The sequence below is a fragment of the Pantherophis guttatus genome, chromosome 5, assembly GCF_059756535.1.
Source record: "Pantherophis guttatus breed Tessera chromosome 5, ASM5975653v1, whole genome shotgun sequence".
Classification (NCBI taxonomy): Eukaryota; Metazoa; Chordata; class Lepidosauria; order Squamata; family Colubridae; genus Pantherophis; species Pantherophis guttatus.
This window is the reverse complement of record NC_142067.1, coordinates 53,962,554-53,981,367: the sequence shown is the minus strand read 5'-3', so window position 1 is coordinate 53,981,367 and position 18,814 is coordinate 53,962,554. Positions and strand designations below refer to the sequence as shown.

The following is an 18,814-nucleotide window of genomic DNA, read 5'->3' as shown; positions in this document are numbered from 1 at the left end:
TTCAATTAATACAATTAGCTGAGATTAATTGATTTGCATAAAATAGCTGAGAGTGTATTTTGTTCTTCACAAATATCCACTAGGAAATTTTAATTTAAGTCACTTTAATTTAACAGCCCATTTTGCTATGCTTGTTGGTGCCCAGGCTTGGTATGTGATTGTGCTTTGCTATTTGATTTTGCGAACCCAGCTAATGTGATCTATAATATAAAGTAAGCCTTATAGTTTCAGACACTGAAAGCATGTGTAACCAAACTGTCATCAGTGAAGCTGATCATATGAACAAACAAAAACAGTTAAAAAGCATTATTGTTTATTAAAGGTCTCACAAAAAATGAGGAAAAAAAGCACTACAGGTAGTCCTTGATTTATTTCCTTTAGTGACTACTTGAAGTTACAACAGCACTGAAAAAAGTGATTTGTGGCCATTTTTCACACAACTGTTGCAGTATCCCATGATCACATGATCAAACTTCAGACACTTTTCAGCATCTATGAGTTTCGGTGTCTTGGGGTCATGTGATCACCTGTTGTGATCACCTTTTGTGACTTTCTGACAAGCAAAGTTAATGGGAAGCCAGGTTCACTTAACCCGTGTTACTAGCTTTACACTGGAGTGACAAGAAAGGTCATAAAATGGGGCAATTAATTTAACAAGCATGTTGCTTACCAATGGAAATTTTGGGGTCATGTTACCTCTTCTTGCACACTCACACATCACATTAAATAATGACTTAAAATCATGGTGTATTGCTACACAATCATGCTAAACAATTTGTGAATTAAGATTACTTTCTAAAGAGGAAGTTATCTGTGAAAATCAAAAAGAATCGGGCTCCAAATGTACTGAATAGCATTGCTCACTAATAACTAATTCAGGGTATAAGACTACAGTCTTATAAACTAACAAGTAAAACTAAACAAATCTGTACTCTACAATTTTATTAATATGTTCTTTATTTAAAGAGACAATATGTATTAGATATGTTTTGTCAACTTTATGAACTGCTCTACTGTGACATAGTAAAAATAGCTAATACAGATATATAAATTACATATTTCTTCCAAAAGTGCAGACACAGATTAACAACATTGGATATATAATGCTGCACCATGTATCTTGACTCACTGGAAATGGCAGAACTAGCATCATGTATATATTCCATAAGATACAAAGGGATAATTTAATATACAATATACTGGAAATAACTGGAACAGAATTCATATATAATTATATTATCATGATTTTAAATAATCTAAATATCATTCTTGCTAATCTGTATATTGCAGTATTTTAAGTTTTTTTGTTACGCCCAGGAAGCTCAGGATAATCTTCTCGCAAAAGTATGTGACGCCGACATGTTGGACATGTACTGTGCTCCTTAATCCATGGTCCAATACACTGTATAAGACATAAAAAGATTGCACAAGTAACTCATTAATAATATATGGCTGTGAAATATGGGAAGAATCCATTCTTAAAAAATAAAGTAAAACTGAACAAAATATTTTAAACCTCCAAAATTAATGGAGGTTTAGCACCCCTGCAATCACATGAAAAAAATTTGGGTGCTTGGCAGCCCACAGGAGTGCCTTACCTCCCCATCTCTGCCCTTTTGGTTGCCCTGGACCTCATGGTCAGTGTTGGAATTGAAATAGACCCCCCAGGGCTTTCAGTAGTCTCGGCTAGTTGCCAACCACCCGGCCTTTACTTTAGGCCCAACACCACTGCCACCTCATGCCCCGTGACTTGGCCAGCCACACCAGCACCACAATGCCAAGCCTCAGCTGTTCCTACTGCCCTGCAGGCTCTGCTGTGCCCTGCATGCTGCTTTGCTACCTCCCTCCCACTGCTGATGAAGTGGGCCTGGCATGGGCCTAGGCATTACCTCAGGCTTTCTTCCTGAGGTAATTTGTGCCACCCTCTAAATACTGCACGCTGTTCTCACAATGCTTCAGAAGGTTTCTGAGGCCTGAAATCTTGCGAGAAGGCTGCACCACCATTCTCCAAATCGCATACATCATTTTGGTGATACTTTTTTGAGATTATATTCAAAAAGTTTCTGGCACCAACTACATGTTTCACAGTTGCAATTTCTTGTTTTAAACCTCTGAATTCTCATCCTGTAGGCTGCTTTAACTGCCACTTCCAAACAGACTGCTATTCCTCCTGGCTAATATGAAAAAAAGCAATCCTTTCTTAAAGTGCCATCCCTGAACTGGTCATTTTAAATTACTATCATCCAGTCTCCAACATCCCAATTTTAGGGAAGATGAAAGTTATCATTGACAGGGCTCTGGAAGAAAAGAAAACCTTGTACTTCCTTGAGGAATGTCAAGGATTACTACAGTAGTTTAAGAAACATTCTGTAACTTTCTGCAGGTGAGGCTTTTAAAAAAAATCTACTGGGAATTGTGGGACCTCAAGAAAAGTGGAGGATATTGTATTTTAGAGTCCTTGAAGAAATGGTACATTATTTAAACATCTTTCTACTCATATTTTTTGATACTGATATGTGAAAGTCAACATATTGACCTGCCTATCCTGAGGAAAAGCAATACTGTAGCTATCTAAAAGTACAACTGCAATAATAAAAACTGATATGGAAGCATTATATTTCCATATAATTATGGTCATAACCATTTTTGGGATTGGAAAACTCATTTCCTAAGTAATATAGATCACATTAAACATACTTTGAATTTGCAAGGAAAAGCTTATTTTCTATACTATAGGTATCAGCCTGAGCACTGAAAGTCTGGTCCTGGAAACCAAGATGATTTAAACTTCCACAATGTAATTTGTGTTTTTGCTCCCTAAGAGTAAATTCCCCAAGTATATATTGCAAGGATTATGATTATATTAAAAATTGGTGCAACACAGCAGCATTTCTCTAGTCATTTACAAAGTCACAAGGAACAAGTAAAGACCTTTCTTTGCTGATAATTCACTTACCAATTTGTGAAATCTATGTCCACAATCCAGAACATGCAAGAGACTTGAAGTTAGTTCTTCATGACATATTACACATGGATCATTATCCTATAGAAAAATGCATTTGTCATTTCAAAACTGCTTCAAAAATTATTGATTCGCTATGCATTAAAATAAAATACAGGCTCTCAAAAATTCTGAAAAGTAATGGACATATCTAATATTTTACATGCATAAAAATCCCCGTGATCTGCTGTCAAAATGGCAGATTTAAGTCCGTGTGTGATATCCTGAAAGCAGCTGATTCAGAAAGTACTGAACCAAATGGGCTTTTTGACTCAGTTACCTTTTAAACAGAAATTTGGTTTAGCAGCATCAAAATAAAAATGTATCATTCTAATCCATGAGACTTTGCAAAATTTATTTACTTAATTCTAGAATGGACATTATAATCCAGTGTATTCAGTGTCAATAGATTAGAAAAAATATTGCATCCAGAGTTCCATAAGTTAATTCTGCTCATAGGAAAAGACATGGGTTCAGGGAACCAATGAAGACTACACCCTTCACAATTATATGACTCCCCCACCCAATTCATATAAAGTTGTCTTTCATGTAACGTATTCCATTGGCTAGCACCAATTTGCCTTGACCATTAGTAGATCACATTCTTGAGTATGGATAGCATCAGAAATGGTATTCAGCAGGTTCTGACCAGTTCTGGAAAACTGGTAGCGGAAATTTTGATTGGTTCAGAGAACCAGCAAATACCACTTCTGATTGGCCCCATCCCCATCTATTCGCTGCCTCCCAAGTCCCAGCTGATCTGCTGGGTCTTCTTTTGTTGCCCTGCACAGGAGAACGGAGCTGGAAAGCAGGTTAGTGGAGTGGGGAGGGAATGGATATTTTACAGTATCTTTCCCCTGAAGTGGGGTGGGAATGGAGATTTTATAGTATCCTTCCCCTGCCATGCACACCAAGCCACACCACCAAGCCACACCCACAGAACCAGTAGTAAAAAAATTTGAATCCCACCATTGGATAGCATGTAAAAAAATTGAAGTGCTTTGAACTAAACTTCTGTTCCTGATTATTTCCACCTGACAAAACCTTTGAGAAAATTTCAATTCCAGTCTTTAATAAGATTTTGGAACCTCCCATACCATATTGGTATGGGACATTGTTCATTTTTACTCAATTCAACTCTGAAGAAAAATCTGGATTTTGAAAATTGATTAATTTAGCTCATTCTTTGATTTCTATGATACTAGAAACTACTAGAAATTTGAATTATTATTATTATTATTATTATTATTATTATTATTTTGAAAACTATTCTAAGACCTTGAAAACTAAACAGCTTATGTTTAAAAAATTTAAAGGGCTTTGGAAAGAATATGTATGGCATTCCTAAAATAACACCAAATTATCAAAGTGATTTATCAAAACCATAGTTTTCATAGAAAACCTACAATGGTATCATTTGATTTTCTCCACTTTGATTTTGAAGTTTCACCAATATTTTTCCATGGCATCTGATTTGATTGAGATGGAAGTCTAGTTTTATTTTTCTTTTCATTAGCAGCTTTAGACTTTGGTTTGCTTTGTACCAATGTGTTTAATACTTTTTGAGTATGACTTGCATTTTCTCCTGAAGTACAAGAGGATAACCCTTCATTTTTTCTGGAAGAGGAAAGAACCTTTAAAAACATAATGGAAAAGTATTAGTAATATCTTTTTAATTTATACTTCATTTTGCACTGTTTAGGTAGTTGACAAATATATTAAAAATAAATGATTATTTGAAGCAAGAACAAAAAGCAAACAAAACAGAACATATCAGCGTTCCAAAATAGCACCAAGATATATCTTAGTCTCTAAGCTATAACAAAAATCTCCTTGATAACGCATATTGAATACCAAATAAAAATGAAACATGAAAAACCTATACAGGTAGTCAGTTCATTTAATGACCATTCAAAGTTAAAGCAGAATTGAACAAAAGTTATTTATAACCATTTTTCACACTTACGACTGTTGCAGTATCCCCGTGGTCATGTGATCAAAATTCAGATGCTTGGGAACTGACTCGTTTATCACGATGGCAGTGTCTTGGGGTCACATGATCACTTGTGACCTTTTGACAAGCAAAGTCAGTGGGGAAGCCAGATTCACTTATCAACCATATTATTAACTTAGCAACTTCAGTGTTTCACTTAACAACTGTGGCAAGAAAAGTTGTAAAATGGGGCAAAACTCACAAATGTTTTACTTAACAACAGAGATGTTGGGCTCAATTGTGGTTGTTAAGTCTAGGACTACTTGTATAACTTCCTTGGGAAGCTATTCAGAGTCTCTTGAGCTACAACAGAAAAAGGCTTATTGTTCGCTTCTCTTGATATGAATAAGACTTACTACAGGGACTCTCATACATATTTCAGAATGAATGATAACCTAACTCAGGGGTGTCAAACTCAATTTCAATGAAGGCCACATCAGGATTGGGTTTGACCTTTGAGGGCCGGGTGAGTGTGGCATTGGTGGGTGTGACACGGAACCGCACCTCAGCAGACATGGTTTTATAAACTTATAAAAATAGGCATACATTTCTGTGATTTTGTTTTTTTAATACTTGATCTACTTCAGGGGTCCTCAAACTTTTTAAACAGGGCCAATTCATGGTCCGTCAGACTGTTGGGGGGGAGCCTGACCAGCTGGGTGGGTGTGGCTAGGTGGTCATGTGACTGGGTGGCCAATTTAGCAATCCATTTTGCCAATTTAGCAATCCATTAAACAATACACCTGGGACTGTTTTATTTGCTTTTGTTTGCATGTTGCTCTTTTGATTGACTTTTCTTTTTACTAGATCATTTTTTAAGATCTTTAGGAGTCTAGTGGTCCACTTCAGGAAACTCGGTTTTGCAGCAATTCTTCTCAGCCCCAAGGAGCTTACAATCAACAAATAGAACAAACCAGGGAAGGCATTGCTTCTCCTTGTTTTGGGTGGGTGGGAGGCAAGGGACTCAGCCCAAGAGAGGCACAGGAGCAGGTTTATGTCTACTCCAGAACCTAGAAACAGGCACCCCTCAGCAGCAACCTCCTCCATACTTGGGACTGTTCCCTGGCCAAGTCCCCCAACCAGCACAGACTCCTTTTGCTTTCCCTCCATTGCTGCTCAGTGCCAGAACAGACAAGAAGGAAAAGGGGTGCTTTTCCACTGGACTTGATTCCTCTGCCCCCTCCCCAATAGCTCCCTTGCCAAGATAATGTGTTTCATTGTGGCTGAAGCAGCAGCCATGAGACCCAGGCAAACCCCTTCTGGCAAAAGGGCCTCCTCTGCCTTCCTGGGCTAAGATAGACTACCAAGTATAATAGCCTGCCTGCCCTCTTAATTGATGGGGGAAGGGAAAATCCCTGCCCCCAATTTGGCTATTGAAATTAAGGCTGGTTTCCCCTAAACCCCGCTCTTGATCGGGGAGCCCTTGGCCTCAATCTGAAACCTAGGAAGAGGCATAGGGGAGCATGGGAGATGTGGTCGCATTTTCCAATTAAGAAAACTTAAAATCTACAATCCTGCTTTTTCAGATAATGTTGCTAGGTGTCCACTATTTGAGCGGACAGTCCGCTTTTTTCACATTATGTTCACTATATTTTTTCACAAAATAGTGGACATTTTTTTTATTCAAAAGCTTTATGATGAAATTAAAATGTAATTTAATATTTTACATATTATTACAATATATTTGATGTTTTGAATTTTAAGTAAAGTTTTGAAGTGATTATTTTAATACGTGTTAAAATGTTTGTAAGAAAATATATAATTTAATTGTAAATTTTTTTTATTTTTTTTTACTACTTAACCCCCCCGCTTGTCCGCTTTTTTTTTGGAAGCAGACCTGGCAACCCTATTTTCAGAATGCTGTGCCAAACCCCTTTTCTTGAGCGGGGAGGAGGAAAACCACCTTTAGTGCAGGGCTCCTGCTCCCACTGCCACCGTGCAAGCCCGTCCACAGCAGAGGCACCATCCAAAGATCACCTTATAAGAGAGAGACCAGATCAAGAAACTGACTCCTTAGGAAGACTAGAACTATAAATTATTGACATAGGCTAGTAGCAGAATCCTGCAAGCCTGAAGGTAAAATATTTTACATTTTCTCCCTTTTATAACCACCTGAGTCAAGGACGGCCTCCTGCAGTGCTCCAGAAGCCCCATTTTGGGCCTGGAAGGCCTCCTGGGCCACTTTGGAGGCCCCATTTTGGGCCTGGACAGCTTCCTGGAGCATTCCGGAGGTCCTATTTTGTGCCTGGAAGGAGTCCTGGAGCACTCTGGAGGCCCCATTTGGGCCTGGAAGGCCTCCTGGACCACTCCAGTGGCCAAAAGCAGTTGCTTGGGGGGGGGGGGAACGCATCCCACACGTGCCTCATTTTTGCTAGCAGAGGCACCGCAGGCCAGTCCTTTGCTGTTTCCAGACTGGCCCCATGGGCCAGATCTAAGCACCCCACGGGCTGGATCTGGCCCGTGGGCCTTGAGTTTGACACCCCTGACCTAACTTAACCTAAGCTTTTCCCACCTTAGGTAGGACATGAATGAGTCCATTTAGATTTTCTTTTGTGAATTTATCAATAGCAATTATCAGTAGCATATATACCATAGTGTATCATACGTATTTTATGGGGGTTTCTTCATAGCTACGTAAACATTTTTTGCAAATTACCTTTTTTGTGTTCGGATGATCCAAGATAAATTCAGTTACCCTGTTTAGGTAGTCATCTGCACTCAACTTGTTTCTGTTTTTGACATTGACTTCTTTTATAAATTTTTCTAAATCTGAACTGCAGGAGAGAAGAAACACAGGTACTCAGATATTTTGCAGGAAGATAAATACTGTCTACAAGTATTTTAAAAAACCTGACTATCTAAAACTTAATTGCATTATGTGCCCTGTCCCCATTAGCATTCTCAAGAATATATATATATTTAAAATAACAACTTACTATTTCTTCTTCATCTTAAAGCATCCTAGAAACAACGAAAACTTAAGACATCCACCTTATTTTTCACAGGTCTTTAGATAAAACAAAGATTCCACTCTGAATTTAAGATAACTGTGTAATGTTACAATTCATCCCATGAATACTTAGTTCCCACTCCTGTTTCAGAAGAATTTGTGCAACAGGGTCACATATAACTGAACCCCAGGCAAAGGACTCTATATAATAATGATTTACTATGCTGTTACTATTAAAAAAAATCCTAAGAATAATTTTTTTAAAAAATTGAGTAGTAAGTAGAGAAACCTGAATTGAACATAATAGAATGCTGAAATAAGAGTCAACCCAATTCCTATCAACCAAGTTAAGAAAAAAAAAATAGAAACATGGTAATAAGCAGCATGGTACAGAAAGCACTGTCACCAAGTCTTGAATTTTGTGGCCATACTGAACCATAGTTCAAAAACACCCAAATTTCAGGCATTAAAAATTACTTAAGATAATGACAAGAAGAACCATTTCAAATTTTCTCTTAACTTTAAATCATATTAAGAAAAGCAAAAATAGTTAATCATTTCTAAAAGTTTGTGCCAGAGTACATTTAAATTATACATTGTACAATTCTAACTAGATTTTACACATACACACAACATGATTTTTAACTAAAGTGCGAGCTACCCATTTTTTTCTACTGTAGATATACCTTGTATGGTATGGAAATATAATTCTAAGTTGGTCAATGATATTTTCAGATAGCTTTCCAAGAATTGGCTTGTTTAGAATTGTAGCATAGTCCAATTCTGCAGCTCCTGCTGGTTCCTCTAAAATGCTATGCAGTTGCTGGATATTCTGAAGATGTCTTCCTGAATTTCCTAGTGATTGAGGCAAGCATACTTTATCAGAAAGTGAGCTTTGTCTGCATTCAGAAGGCAGTTCTCCAATGTCTTTATCTGAAGGAGGCTCTGGATTTTTATTGCCAGTGTGAGTTTTAGCTTTGGAAGATAAGGAGTAATTGTCATTAACATTTGAAAATGGAGCAGACAGGTGCGGAGCAGCAGGTGAATACATTATGATGGCTGGGTCATTAATAGGAGACTTCTCAGGAGTTGCCTAAAGGAAAAAAACAGCACAAAGATCAAATATGATGAGAAAAACTATTTCAAGCATTCTAAAACTGTGTTTCTGCCACATCAGATAGCTTGAGATTGAAGTTTTTATTTATTTATAATTTTAAAAATTGCCTCAGACTCTAGATGGTACACAAACAGCAACAAGCCAATTTAAGAAACAGCAATGATTCCCAAATACTACAAAACTGAACAGTAAAAGTTAAAGCCAAAAGAGTAAGCATAATTTAATGTTACTTGCTTTGCTCAGCGCAGTCATTTACATATGTGGCGTTATATTTATAACAGTGCCTTATTTAGGGAAAAATAAGATTATCAACCAATATCTACTCTTCATATGATTCAACATAATGTACAAGAATATTAGAATAGGGCCTGAGATTTTCTATCAAAATATTGTAACCTATCACAGTTTTTATTTCTGTTGAACAATGAATCTTATACTATCACAGCCTTCTTTTAATTTCAGTCTCTCTGGGCATTCAAATGGTGTTTCAGGGCAGCAATTTGGACAAAAATCTGAAGAATTCTCACAACTAAAGGCAAATATACACATCCCAGGAATATGATGCATAATCCAATCTGAGTTGGTACAACAATCAATGACTTAATAGCTGACCACTAACACCCCAATTAACAACTAAAAGCCACACTCAACTAGGCACCACATAAATATTACATTCAGTTCCTAGAGGATGGGCTCCAGCAAGGAAGCTTGAAAGACTAAAACTCTGGTCCAGGTGACTGACTTAGATTGGGTCCTTAAGAATTATTGGTTTATGTCACAGCCTTCCATTGTTCAAACCATAGCTGGTAATGCAAGATACCCATTTCTTGTTGTTGTATATATTCCCACAGGAAAAAGAACTCTAGAGGCCCCAATGCATGAGGAAATTTCTCTGGAAAAAACTGAGCAAGGTACAGAACTGTTTGAGCTTTTCCATGCTTCAAATATGCAGTTGTGATAATGCAGTGATCTGTTCATTTTGGCTGTAAAAATATTCAGAAAATAACTTACTAGTGACAAACCAGTAGGTGGCTGAAGAGCTGCAGTTTCTACTGGAGTGATACTATTTAGGAGAGCACCATTTTTTACTATATAAATCCTTTCTTCAAACTGACTCTGTGGAAAAGAGATAAGAGATACATTTAATATTCTTAAATCATAATTTTCTATCAAGAGTAGATTTACTTGGCTGAAAGCCCAAAATAAAATCTATCAGTATAACTTATATAAATGAACACCTGATTCTTAGGCTAATTTCATAGCACCTGGTTCCTAAATGATGTCATGACACATGCTAGGCTCTTTTTATTAGTTAAAAAAAAGAGAAATTAATATCCTACAAATCTCAAATGTTATTTATTACTATGGTTGGTTGCAATCTGCGAGATGTTTAGACTGAATTTGGCATTTTTATCCACCTATCAAGTCCTTCCCAAGAACCTGAGATAGGCAGATATTGATGTTTCATGGTGTCAGTGGTATTGCTCCAGGATGTAAGCTATTCTGACTAAAGCTGCCTTTTGCAACTGACTGCAAATAAATAAATGGTAAATTTGTCAATGCTGATTGTGTTCAAATGATGCTCCAGTTGTTTTGGGATTTGACCCAAGGTGCTTATATTTCAAAGATTTATATAGCCACACATATTATACTAACAACTCTGGCCGGCATACAAAACAGTAAAACCAACAAAAAAAAAAACCAAAACCAAAAATAAATTTGACAAAAATGCCATTGCATTCCAAGGCATCACTATCCCATGCATTTGTGCAACATGAAGCTGTACTGTAACATTATCTCATTTCAATGCTTGCTGAAAAAGCCAGCTCATCAAGACCTCCTGGAAGGCAAGGAGAGTGGGAGCCTGCCAAATCACTGAAGAAGGGTTTCACAAGCAGAGGCAGGTACATACAGTGCATGCCTCCTAGGTCCCACTAGATGACAACATTTAAGAGAGGGGACATGGAGCAAACCCACTCTATCTGACCTGGTGGGACAGGCAGATACCCTCAGGGAGAGGAAGCCCTATAAGTAGCCTGGCCCCGTACCCTCTTACGGCTTTAAAAGTGATAGCCAGCAATTTAAATTGCATTCAGAAAAAAATTGGATGCCACTGCAGCTTGTACAGCAATGGTGTAATATGGGCAAAATATGGAACACCCATAACTGTGGCATTACTGCTACATTCTGGATGGTCTCCAATGGCAGTCTCATGTAGAGTGCAATATAATAAACCAACCAGGAACTGACCAAGCATGAATGACTATGAGTCAGGCCTCCTAATCCAGGAATGGACACAAATGCCATACAATATGGGTCTGTGCAACACTCCCTTATTCCAGCCATGGCTGCTCCTTCCCTTCGAGCTGTGAGTCCAGGAAGACCTCAAAATTGTCTGCCAACTCTATCTGGGTTACTGCAGCCCTGGTAAGACATTCTATCTGAACCAAGAGAAGGGAAAATCCAGAGTTACTCTATCTTGCATGGGTTGAATTGAAGTCAATTTCTCCCCATCCAAATGCTTATTCCCTTCAGGAACTGAGTCAGTACTAGGCTAGCATCACTTGGTTGGTCAGGGGTGGAGATACACAACTGGATATCATCAGCATAAAGATATTGCACCACATGACAGCAAAAGACTACACCCAGCTGTCTCATGTAGATGAAACCACAGCAGTATGAAAATGTATTGTTCAAACATATAGAAGAAGCAATGCAATATTAAGTAATTTTTGCAAGGAATAAGTTTATACATATCAGGTATGTCTGGACAGGTATCTGCATTATTCCTTCCTTTGTAAGCAGGATGACAAATACAGAAGCCAAACCGTATAGCTTCCAGTTATATCTGAAACAAGTTTATTGGCTTTCAGAAAACTCTTGATATTAAATCATGGTTCAAAGCAAGTATAATAGGCTTTTTTCTTGAAGCCATTGTTTCTGTCTTTGAAGAGGATGCTATGATTAATTGTGATTCCTGGCTTATTTTCCCATTTGTGCAAATGAAGGGGTGAAGAAACTACAGAGATATAGAGCTTGTTTATATCTCCATTTTCTTACTTCAGATATGATTGCTCAACTATGGCACTACCAATACACAATACACAATACCAATAATGAATAAAAAGTATCACAAGAGACTTACCTCTATTTTTTTCTTTTCTTCTCCAATATTGGAAATAAATGACTCCCAAGAATCAATCTGTAATTTTGACTGAGGTGCTGCAGAATGACTGAAAATGATATAATTTAATTTATGTCATTGATTATGTAATTAATTTGATATTAATTCATTTATAAAACTTATATCCTGATTTTTCATAATTAAAAATGATTCTAACCATGAAATGACAATTTAGTAATTCAAGCTATATAAGTACTGTAGTTGCTTAAAATATTGAAGTTTGATTTTTTTTTCCTGCAAGCATCCTTTCCCAAATCATGTTTATGGGGTTGAAACATAAAAAGTAGATGCTCAAATTATTTGAAAAGCAAGACTTTTGGAAAGAAAAAGAGTATCAAGGCTTTATACTGTTAAGTTTAGAACAGAATAACAGAGCGTGGCCTAAGCAGAAAAAGAGAAAATGTTGAATTACTTGAATCAAGTGAAGAAGAAAAGGCAATACAAAACCCTAAAATCATGTTTTTGGCCTTCCAAGCATCAAAATGAGTTGTAACAGCTGTTGGATTTCAGAAAAAATGGTCAATACAATTTGCTAAGAAATATTTTATCAATTGACATACTAATTGTGCTAGCACTATGACTTGCTGCCATAAGTTCAATGAAGCAAATATGTATATGGATACATGGTTCACATGATATATTTTTTCTATGTTGCAACTATAACAACATGAAATTTTAGTAAGAGATATGATTTGTTAGGAGAAGAATTAGAATCTAATGCCAAAAGCTAATGGTGAGCAAAGTCATTTATGGCAGAGTTTCATCCTTTTTGAGACCATGGATTCTGTTAGTAAAAATCGAATTTCCAGGGATCCTAATCAAGAAGCAAGACTCTGAATGGTAGAAAATCAGTTGCATTCAGATTAAAGTGCTTTTTCTCTCTTAGTCTTCCACAGAGCCCTATTAAGTTCTCATGAATTCCTAATATTCCATGGACACAATTTCAAAAACCCTGATTTATAATCCCATTCAGTATCCTTTCACAATAACCACATATGCAACAGAATATCTGTATATTGTAAATAATACCTGGTCATGAATTTTAGATATTTAATATTGGCTTTGGCATTTGTTGATTTTCTGCATAGTTTGTAGAATTCTTTCTCTTTCCAGTTTTCAAGTACTGACACCTGAAATAACATTAATGTAAACGTAAGCATCAAGCTGGAGAAAACAGCTATATTAGATGGATGATTACAGTCATTTTCTATTATTGTAAAAATTGAAACGGTAGTTGTTTGCTCCCCCTCACCTTAAAGTACCAAAAATATTTTTAAAATGGTCTTGAAAACAGGCCAATTCATTACATTTGATTAATATTTATTAGTGAGAATGGTAGATGTTGATTTGCCCATATGTAATTATCAATTCTCTATTATTTCCCTCTTGAGTCAGTGTTGAGGGTTGCAGTGGAAGCCAGTTGAACCCCCACGCACTGCATCAAGTAATATATTACAGTAATTTAGAGAGGCAGAAAGAAAAGCCATAACTTTAAACCTCAACATTTTGTGAATTATTGCAAGTTTATTACAGAAACTTAATAAAATTTTTGTATCTGCCAGCTATTCTAACTCTGAAAAAGAGTAGAACTTCATGAGGAGGAGTAAGAATGCATGAGTAATGAGAAAAATAGTGTTTTTTCACTGAAAATGAGAGGAGAATTCTGAATTGGGAGAATTCTGAACTTGCCAACAAGGAAGAAAAGATACCAGGACTCACAAAAAGTCTAAAATGGAGAAAGTACCTGATGAATGAAAAAATGGAGATGAAGGACACCTCTTCCTGCAACAGAAGTTCAGCAGAAAGGGAAAGATACACAGGATCCTTCCAAATTTATGGGGGAGGGGGAATGGAAAATGGAAGGGAGAATTGTGAGGTTAAAATGGGGAACCAGTGGCTCCTGGCCAAATATGCCATTATGTAAAGATATAACAACTGCTGGGCTTTAAAGCCAAGTAGCACTGGGACAACCATCCATTGATTTGGATGGATAAGAGGAAGAAGCCACTAGTTTAAACTCAAAGACTGTAAAATCATTTACATTTTTTCATGGGCAGTGGGCAACCAACTCTTATTTATGGCTTCCTTTTTATCTACAATAAAGTTTTCAGCTGGCCCAAGATGCTTCTGCCAAGCTTGGCCAAGATACATAAAGCCATGAAAAATCATGAGTTACGTGATTTGCTAATGAATCTTAATGGGTGGAGCCCGACAACAGTATTACATCAAGTATGTAACTTTTAGACAAACATGATAAAATAGTAAGATAATAAACAGTTTGTAGGAATTACAATACATTCAAATAGCACCATATATTTTACCTCTGCTGCTATTGCTCTTTTAACACATTCTTGCTGATAATCCTGGGTCTTCTTTATAAGTTCCTCCATTTTTATTTTTTCACATTCAAACCTATTGCTGTGAAGTAAAGTTAAAGACTATTAACATATGCTTGGATGTCTATGTGCCTGAATATCTGCAAAACAAAAATTAATTCAGCATACCATCTATACACTGATAAAACTCTCGCATCAGTAAGCATTAACTGGACAAAACTCTGAATCACAGGGTAATTTTTTTTAATCAAAGTACCTCAAATGGGCCAACTAACGAACCAGTTCTCATGACTCCCATGAAATTGAAATTTAGCAAATTTTATAAAACATTTTATGACATAAAAATTACAAAAATCATTTTATGGCATAATACAAAATGTCATAAAACATTTTCTGTGCTCGACTCCTAATGTTTGACTGTGCTATACAGTTCAACCTCAGCTACTCTCAAGGCAGATGCAGAGGAGAGGAGGTTTCAACACGTCTCTCCCAAGAGTTGTAAGGGGAGGGGAAACAGCATAAGCCAATATTATATATGGAAAGGAGAATGACCCAATGGGTTCCAGGTTGTCTAGTTATTTATAAGTAGCAACAACTAATTTTAGTTTAATTAAACACAGCAAATATGTTCAACTTGATTTATAAAGTGCCTTTTTCACTGTTAATTTTTGACAAGATTAGTTGCTTCATTGTGGTCTTACAGTTGTGTTTTCCAGAAGTTAATTTCTGAGTATTTAATAGACAGTATACATTTACCAAACCCATGAAATGATTTTTTGAAATATCAAGTTAAAGATTAAAGCAAATTTAGGCCTACCTGATCTCCAGAAATTCATCCAAATATGCTTTGTACTGTTTATCCTTCTCATCAATATTTTTCATATATCTGTTTTATTACATAGAGATGTTTACAAACAAGCAATATCATAGTATATAGATATTGAATACAATATTTCTCCACTATATTACAATATTCATGATTTTTCCTTTTCTGCCAACATTCAACATTAGATAACCAGATTATGCCATAAGCCATATAAGAAAATACACAGATCAGAACTGAATCATACAGAGTAATATTCAACAATATGAATTATGTATGTTAGCCAGCACTTTTCAGAGACAAATCAGTATATCTAAAAGAAAACAATTCAGCCTATTTTTGACAACATCATAAACTATGTCGGTATATACTAATATTAATAATATTAATAAAACAACTTATCCAATTGTTCTATAGACTGAGTGGCAGGTAGAATTACTAGCACAACTAACATTTCTAGGATAAAAATATGAAGAAACAAGGAGCTTTTTGCAAGTTTTCATTATTTTGTACGATAGAACATTGAAAATGCCTTAATATTTAGTCAGCTAGAATACTATACCATTAAAGTGATTTGAGAATCAATTTTACTATAATGGTTAATGTGCTTGCCTAAAAACCAGGGGATTGTGAGTGCTAGACCTCCCTTATGCGTAAAAATTGGCTGGATGACTGGGCCAGTCACTCACCTCTCAAGGTTATTGTGGGAAAAGGAGGCATCAGAAGTATTAGATACGTTTGTGCCTTGAGTTGAGCAAAAAAGTATGTATGCATGTGTTTGTACATGTAAGGGCTAAAAATCTAATTATAATAATGATGATGATGTAACCTGAAGGCAGGTTGTGAATGGGATCGTTCTTCTCTGAGATTGAATATACACCATTTTATTTTTTGTGTAACCCCTTGATACAGGTAGTCCTTAGAGTTATGACCTCTCGTCCACAGAATATTCAAATTTATGACAATGCTGAACAAGGAGAACTTACAATATATCGTCAGCCATCATAGGGAGCTGAAGTCATGTGATCATGATTTCTGACATCCCCTGCCACCTTCCCACAAGCAAAGTCAATGGAGAAGCTGACAGGAAGTTTCAGTCCAGAGAAGACTTCATTTAATGATCCAAGTGGTCCTCCCTTTAACAATAGTAACTGGTGGAATTGCCATCACTAAGTGATGTGGTCATGTGCTGTTGTGCTTTATGATCACATCACTTAGCAATGGCAATTTTAGCCTCAATTGTCATCATAACCCAAGGACCACCTATATTCAGAAGCAAACTAAAATTTGCAAAAATACGTAAATCTGAAGTTCACTGTAATCCTAACTCTAACCTCTCACCACCTAAACATATTTTCATTTTCAGAATAAACGTACGTTTCATTGGTTTCTATTAGCTTTCTGATTTTATTTTTTCCTGCTTTTAATCCTTCTTGTTTTTCTTTTTTTTCTTGCTGCCATTTTTTAAAGTTCACTTCTGCATCTTGATGAAACCAATCCAATTCTCTCTTGCTGAGCTGTAAAACAAACAATATTTTCCCACACACAACATAATAGAATGCTTTCTTAAAACAAAATATCCAAATTTGAATTTTAAAAAACAGTGTTTAGAAATTATTTGGATTTTTAAAAAAAGTGATATGTAAAATTATTAAAGTACATCTGAAAAGAAAATATATTTTTGCTATGCAAGTAAAGTGACTGTTTTTAGTCACTTTGCTACATAACAAAAGAAATAAAAACTCTTAAGTATCTGCTTTTCAGGATAATAGAAACTTTAACTACAGTAGTAACAGCATTAGCACTTAGACTTGTATACCGCTTCACAATGCTTTACAGACCTCTGTAAACTCTTTACAGAGTCAGCATATTGCCCCCAATAATCTAGGTCCTCATTTTAACGACCTCAGAAGGATGAAAGACTGAGTCAACCTTGAGCTGATGAGAATCGAACTGCTGGTAGCCGGCGATCAGCAGAGGTAGCCTGCAGTACTGCATTCTAACCACTGTGCCACCACAGCTCATTACAGTATTAAGCAGCATTTTTTTCTTTTAAGATGTACATTCATAATTTAATGTAATAATCTTCCATCTTGCAGTGAAAAAGGCTTTAAAATAATATCATTTCAAATACATTGAATTATAATGGCAATTTTTTTTTCAGCAAAAGATTAAAAAAGCCACAAAATACAGCTGGCCATATAACTGTACAATAATAGTGGCAACCGTGATGATGGCCAGTTTTCCTTCCCTTTATATGTATAATTGCTAATGATGAAAAATAATTACCTTGTTTCCTTCAATAAGTAGTGATAACTCTTCCTCTAAAATACTGATCTCTTTGGAACTTCGACATTTAAGTTGTTCATACTTTTCAATTGCTTCTTTAAGTTGTTTTTGTAGTACATGATGTTCTTTCTCCATACGTAACATATCTCCCTGCAAAATATGTTACATCTTATATTCCTACAATGTTTTAATCAGTTTGCATAACCATAAAAAACACCAATAACTAATTTAAAATTATTATTGCTGCCATAGATAAAAAGTAAATATTCTTTTATCTACAGATTTCCATTTAAAAATAATTTGATAATCTAAGAGTATGTTAAAGTAGTACAATTTTTGATACAAGAATCTGATTTCCCTCTCCTAAGATAAAACAGGAATTTAAATAGCAGGCCAGCAATTAATGTGATCTTACATATTACACATATTTCTCTAAATCTGAAGTCAACCAAATAAATGTACTAAGATTGGCAATTTCAGTTAGGAAGTTTTAAAAAGCAACATTTTCTTTATTATTACAGTAGTTTCAATAGAAACTATGGTAACTTATAACAACAATTGAGCTCAGAATCATGATTGTTGAGTGAAGCAGTCATTAAGAGGGACTTCCATGTAACTGTCCATATGACTGCTTGGCTCAATTACTGCAATCCTGGCACTCGTTTCTGAACTCCACAGGAGGATGTCAGTTTCCTGCATGCAGAAGAGAATTCCTGATATGAAGATTGAATTACAGTATTATGATCTGAGCTCCATTTCTCCACCCTTCCGAAGGAATTCAGCATCCCTTGGCAAGTAGCTCTTTCAGCCACCCTTCAGAGACAATAGGGAATCCTCTCTGCTGCCTCCATTAATTTTCTAGGGAACCCAGAAGAGAACATTGCAAATGTCAATCACATCATCGTAGGGCACTGGGAAACCCAGGTGTGCCAACAGGTTGCCAAGCACCCAGATTGTGATTATATGACTCCATGGAAGGGGGAGTATAGCAGGAGCAATAGCACTAGACTTACCATATTTTTCGGAGTATAAGACGCACCGGAGTATAAGACGCACCTACCTTTTTTGGTGAGGAAAAGAAGAAAAAAGAAATCTCCCTCTGCCTCTGAGCAATTTTGCCT

The 18,814-nt window shown here is 36.2% G+C and overlaps 1 protein-coding gene and 1 long non-coding RNA gene across 6 annotated transcripts in view; one reads left to right on the top strand and one right to left on the bottom strand.

The window, feature by feature from the left end:
• Positions 1-296: 296 nt before the first annotated feature.
• TTC3 (tetratricopeptide repeat domain 3) overlaps positions 297-18,814 on the bottom strand; it is a 70,159-nt gene continuing 51,641 nt past the window's right edge. For all 4 annotated transcript variants that reach the window (XM_034441931.3, XM_087871254.1, XM_087871253.1 and 1 more), the window contains 12 exons: positions 17,694-17,843; positions 16,782-16,921; positions 15,399-15,467; positions 14,567-14,663; positions 13,275-13,375; positions 12,207-12,294; positions 10,073-10,177; positions 8,631-9,037; positions 7,651-7,768; positions 4,408-4,635; positions 2,957-3,043; positions 297-1,402 (listed from right to left, as the gene is read on the bottom strand). In XM_034441931.3, the coding sequence (XP_034297822.2) occupies positions 1,295-1,402; positions 2,957-3,043; positions 4,408-4,635; positions 7,651-7,768; positions 8,631-9,037; positions 10,073-10,177; positions 12,207-12,294; positions 13,275-13,375; positions 14,567-14,663; positions 15,399-15,467; positions 16,782-16,921; positions 17,694-17,843 (1,698 nt within the window). In that variant the 3' untranslated portion in view covers positions 297-1,294. The remainder of the gene's footprint in view (positions 1,403-2,956; positions 3,044-4,407; positions 4,636-7,650; positions 7,769-8,630; positions 9,038-10,072; positions 10,178-12,206; positions 12,295-13,274; positions 13,376-14,566; positions 14,664-15,398; positions 15,468-16,781; positions 16,922-17,693; positions 17,844-18,814) is intronic.
• On the top strand, positions 6,937-18,459 carry LOC117654704 (uncharacterized). Of its 2 annotated transcripts, none has more exons than XR_015728212.1 (3): positions 6,937-7,070; positions 9,913-9,972; positions 18,372-18,459. It is a non-coding gene; the product is annotated as an uncharacterized LOC117654704 (long non-coding RNA). The 2 variants fall into 2 exon arrangements; XR_004588380.3 differs by lacking the exon at positions 18,372-18,459 and adding an exon at positions 13,808-13,943.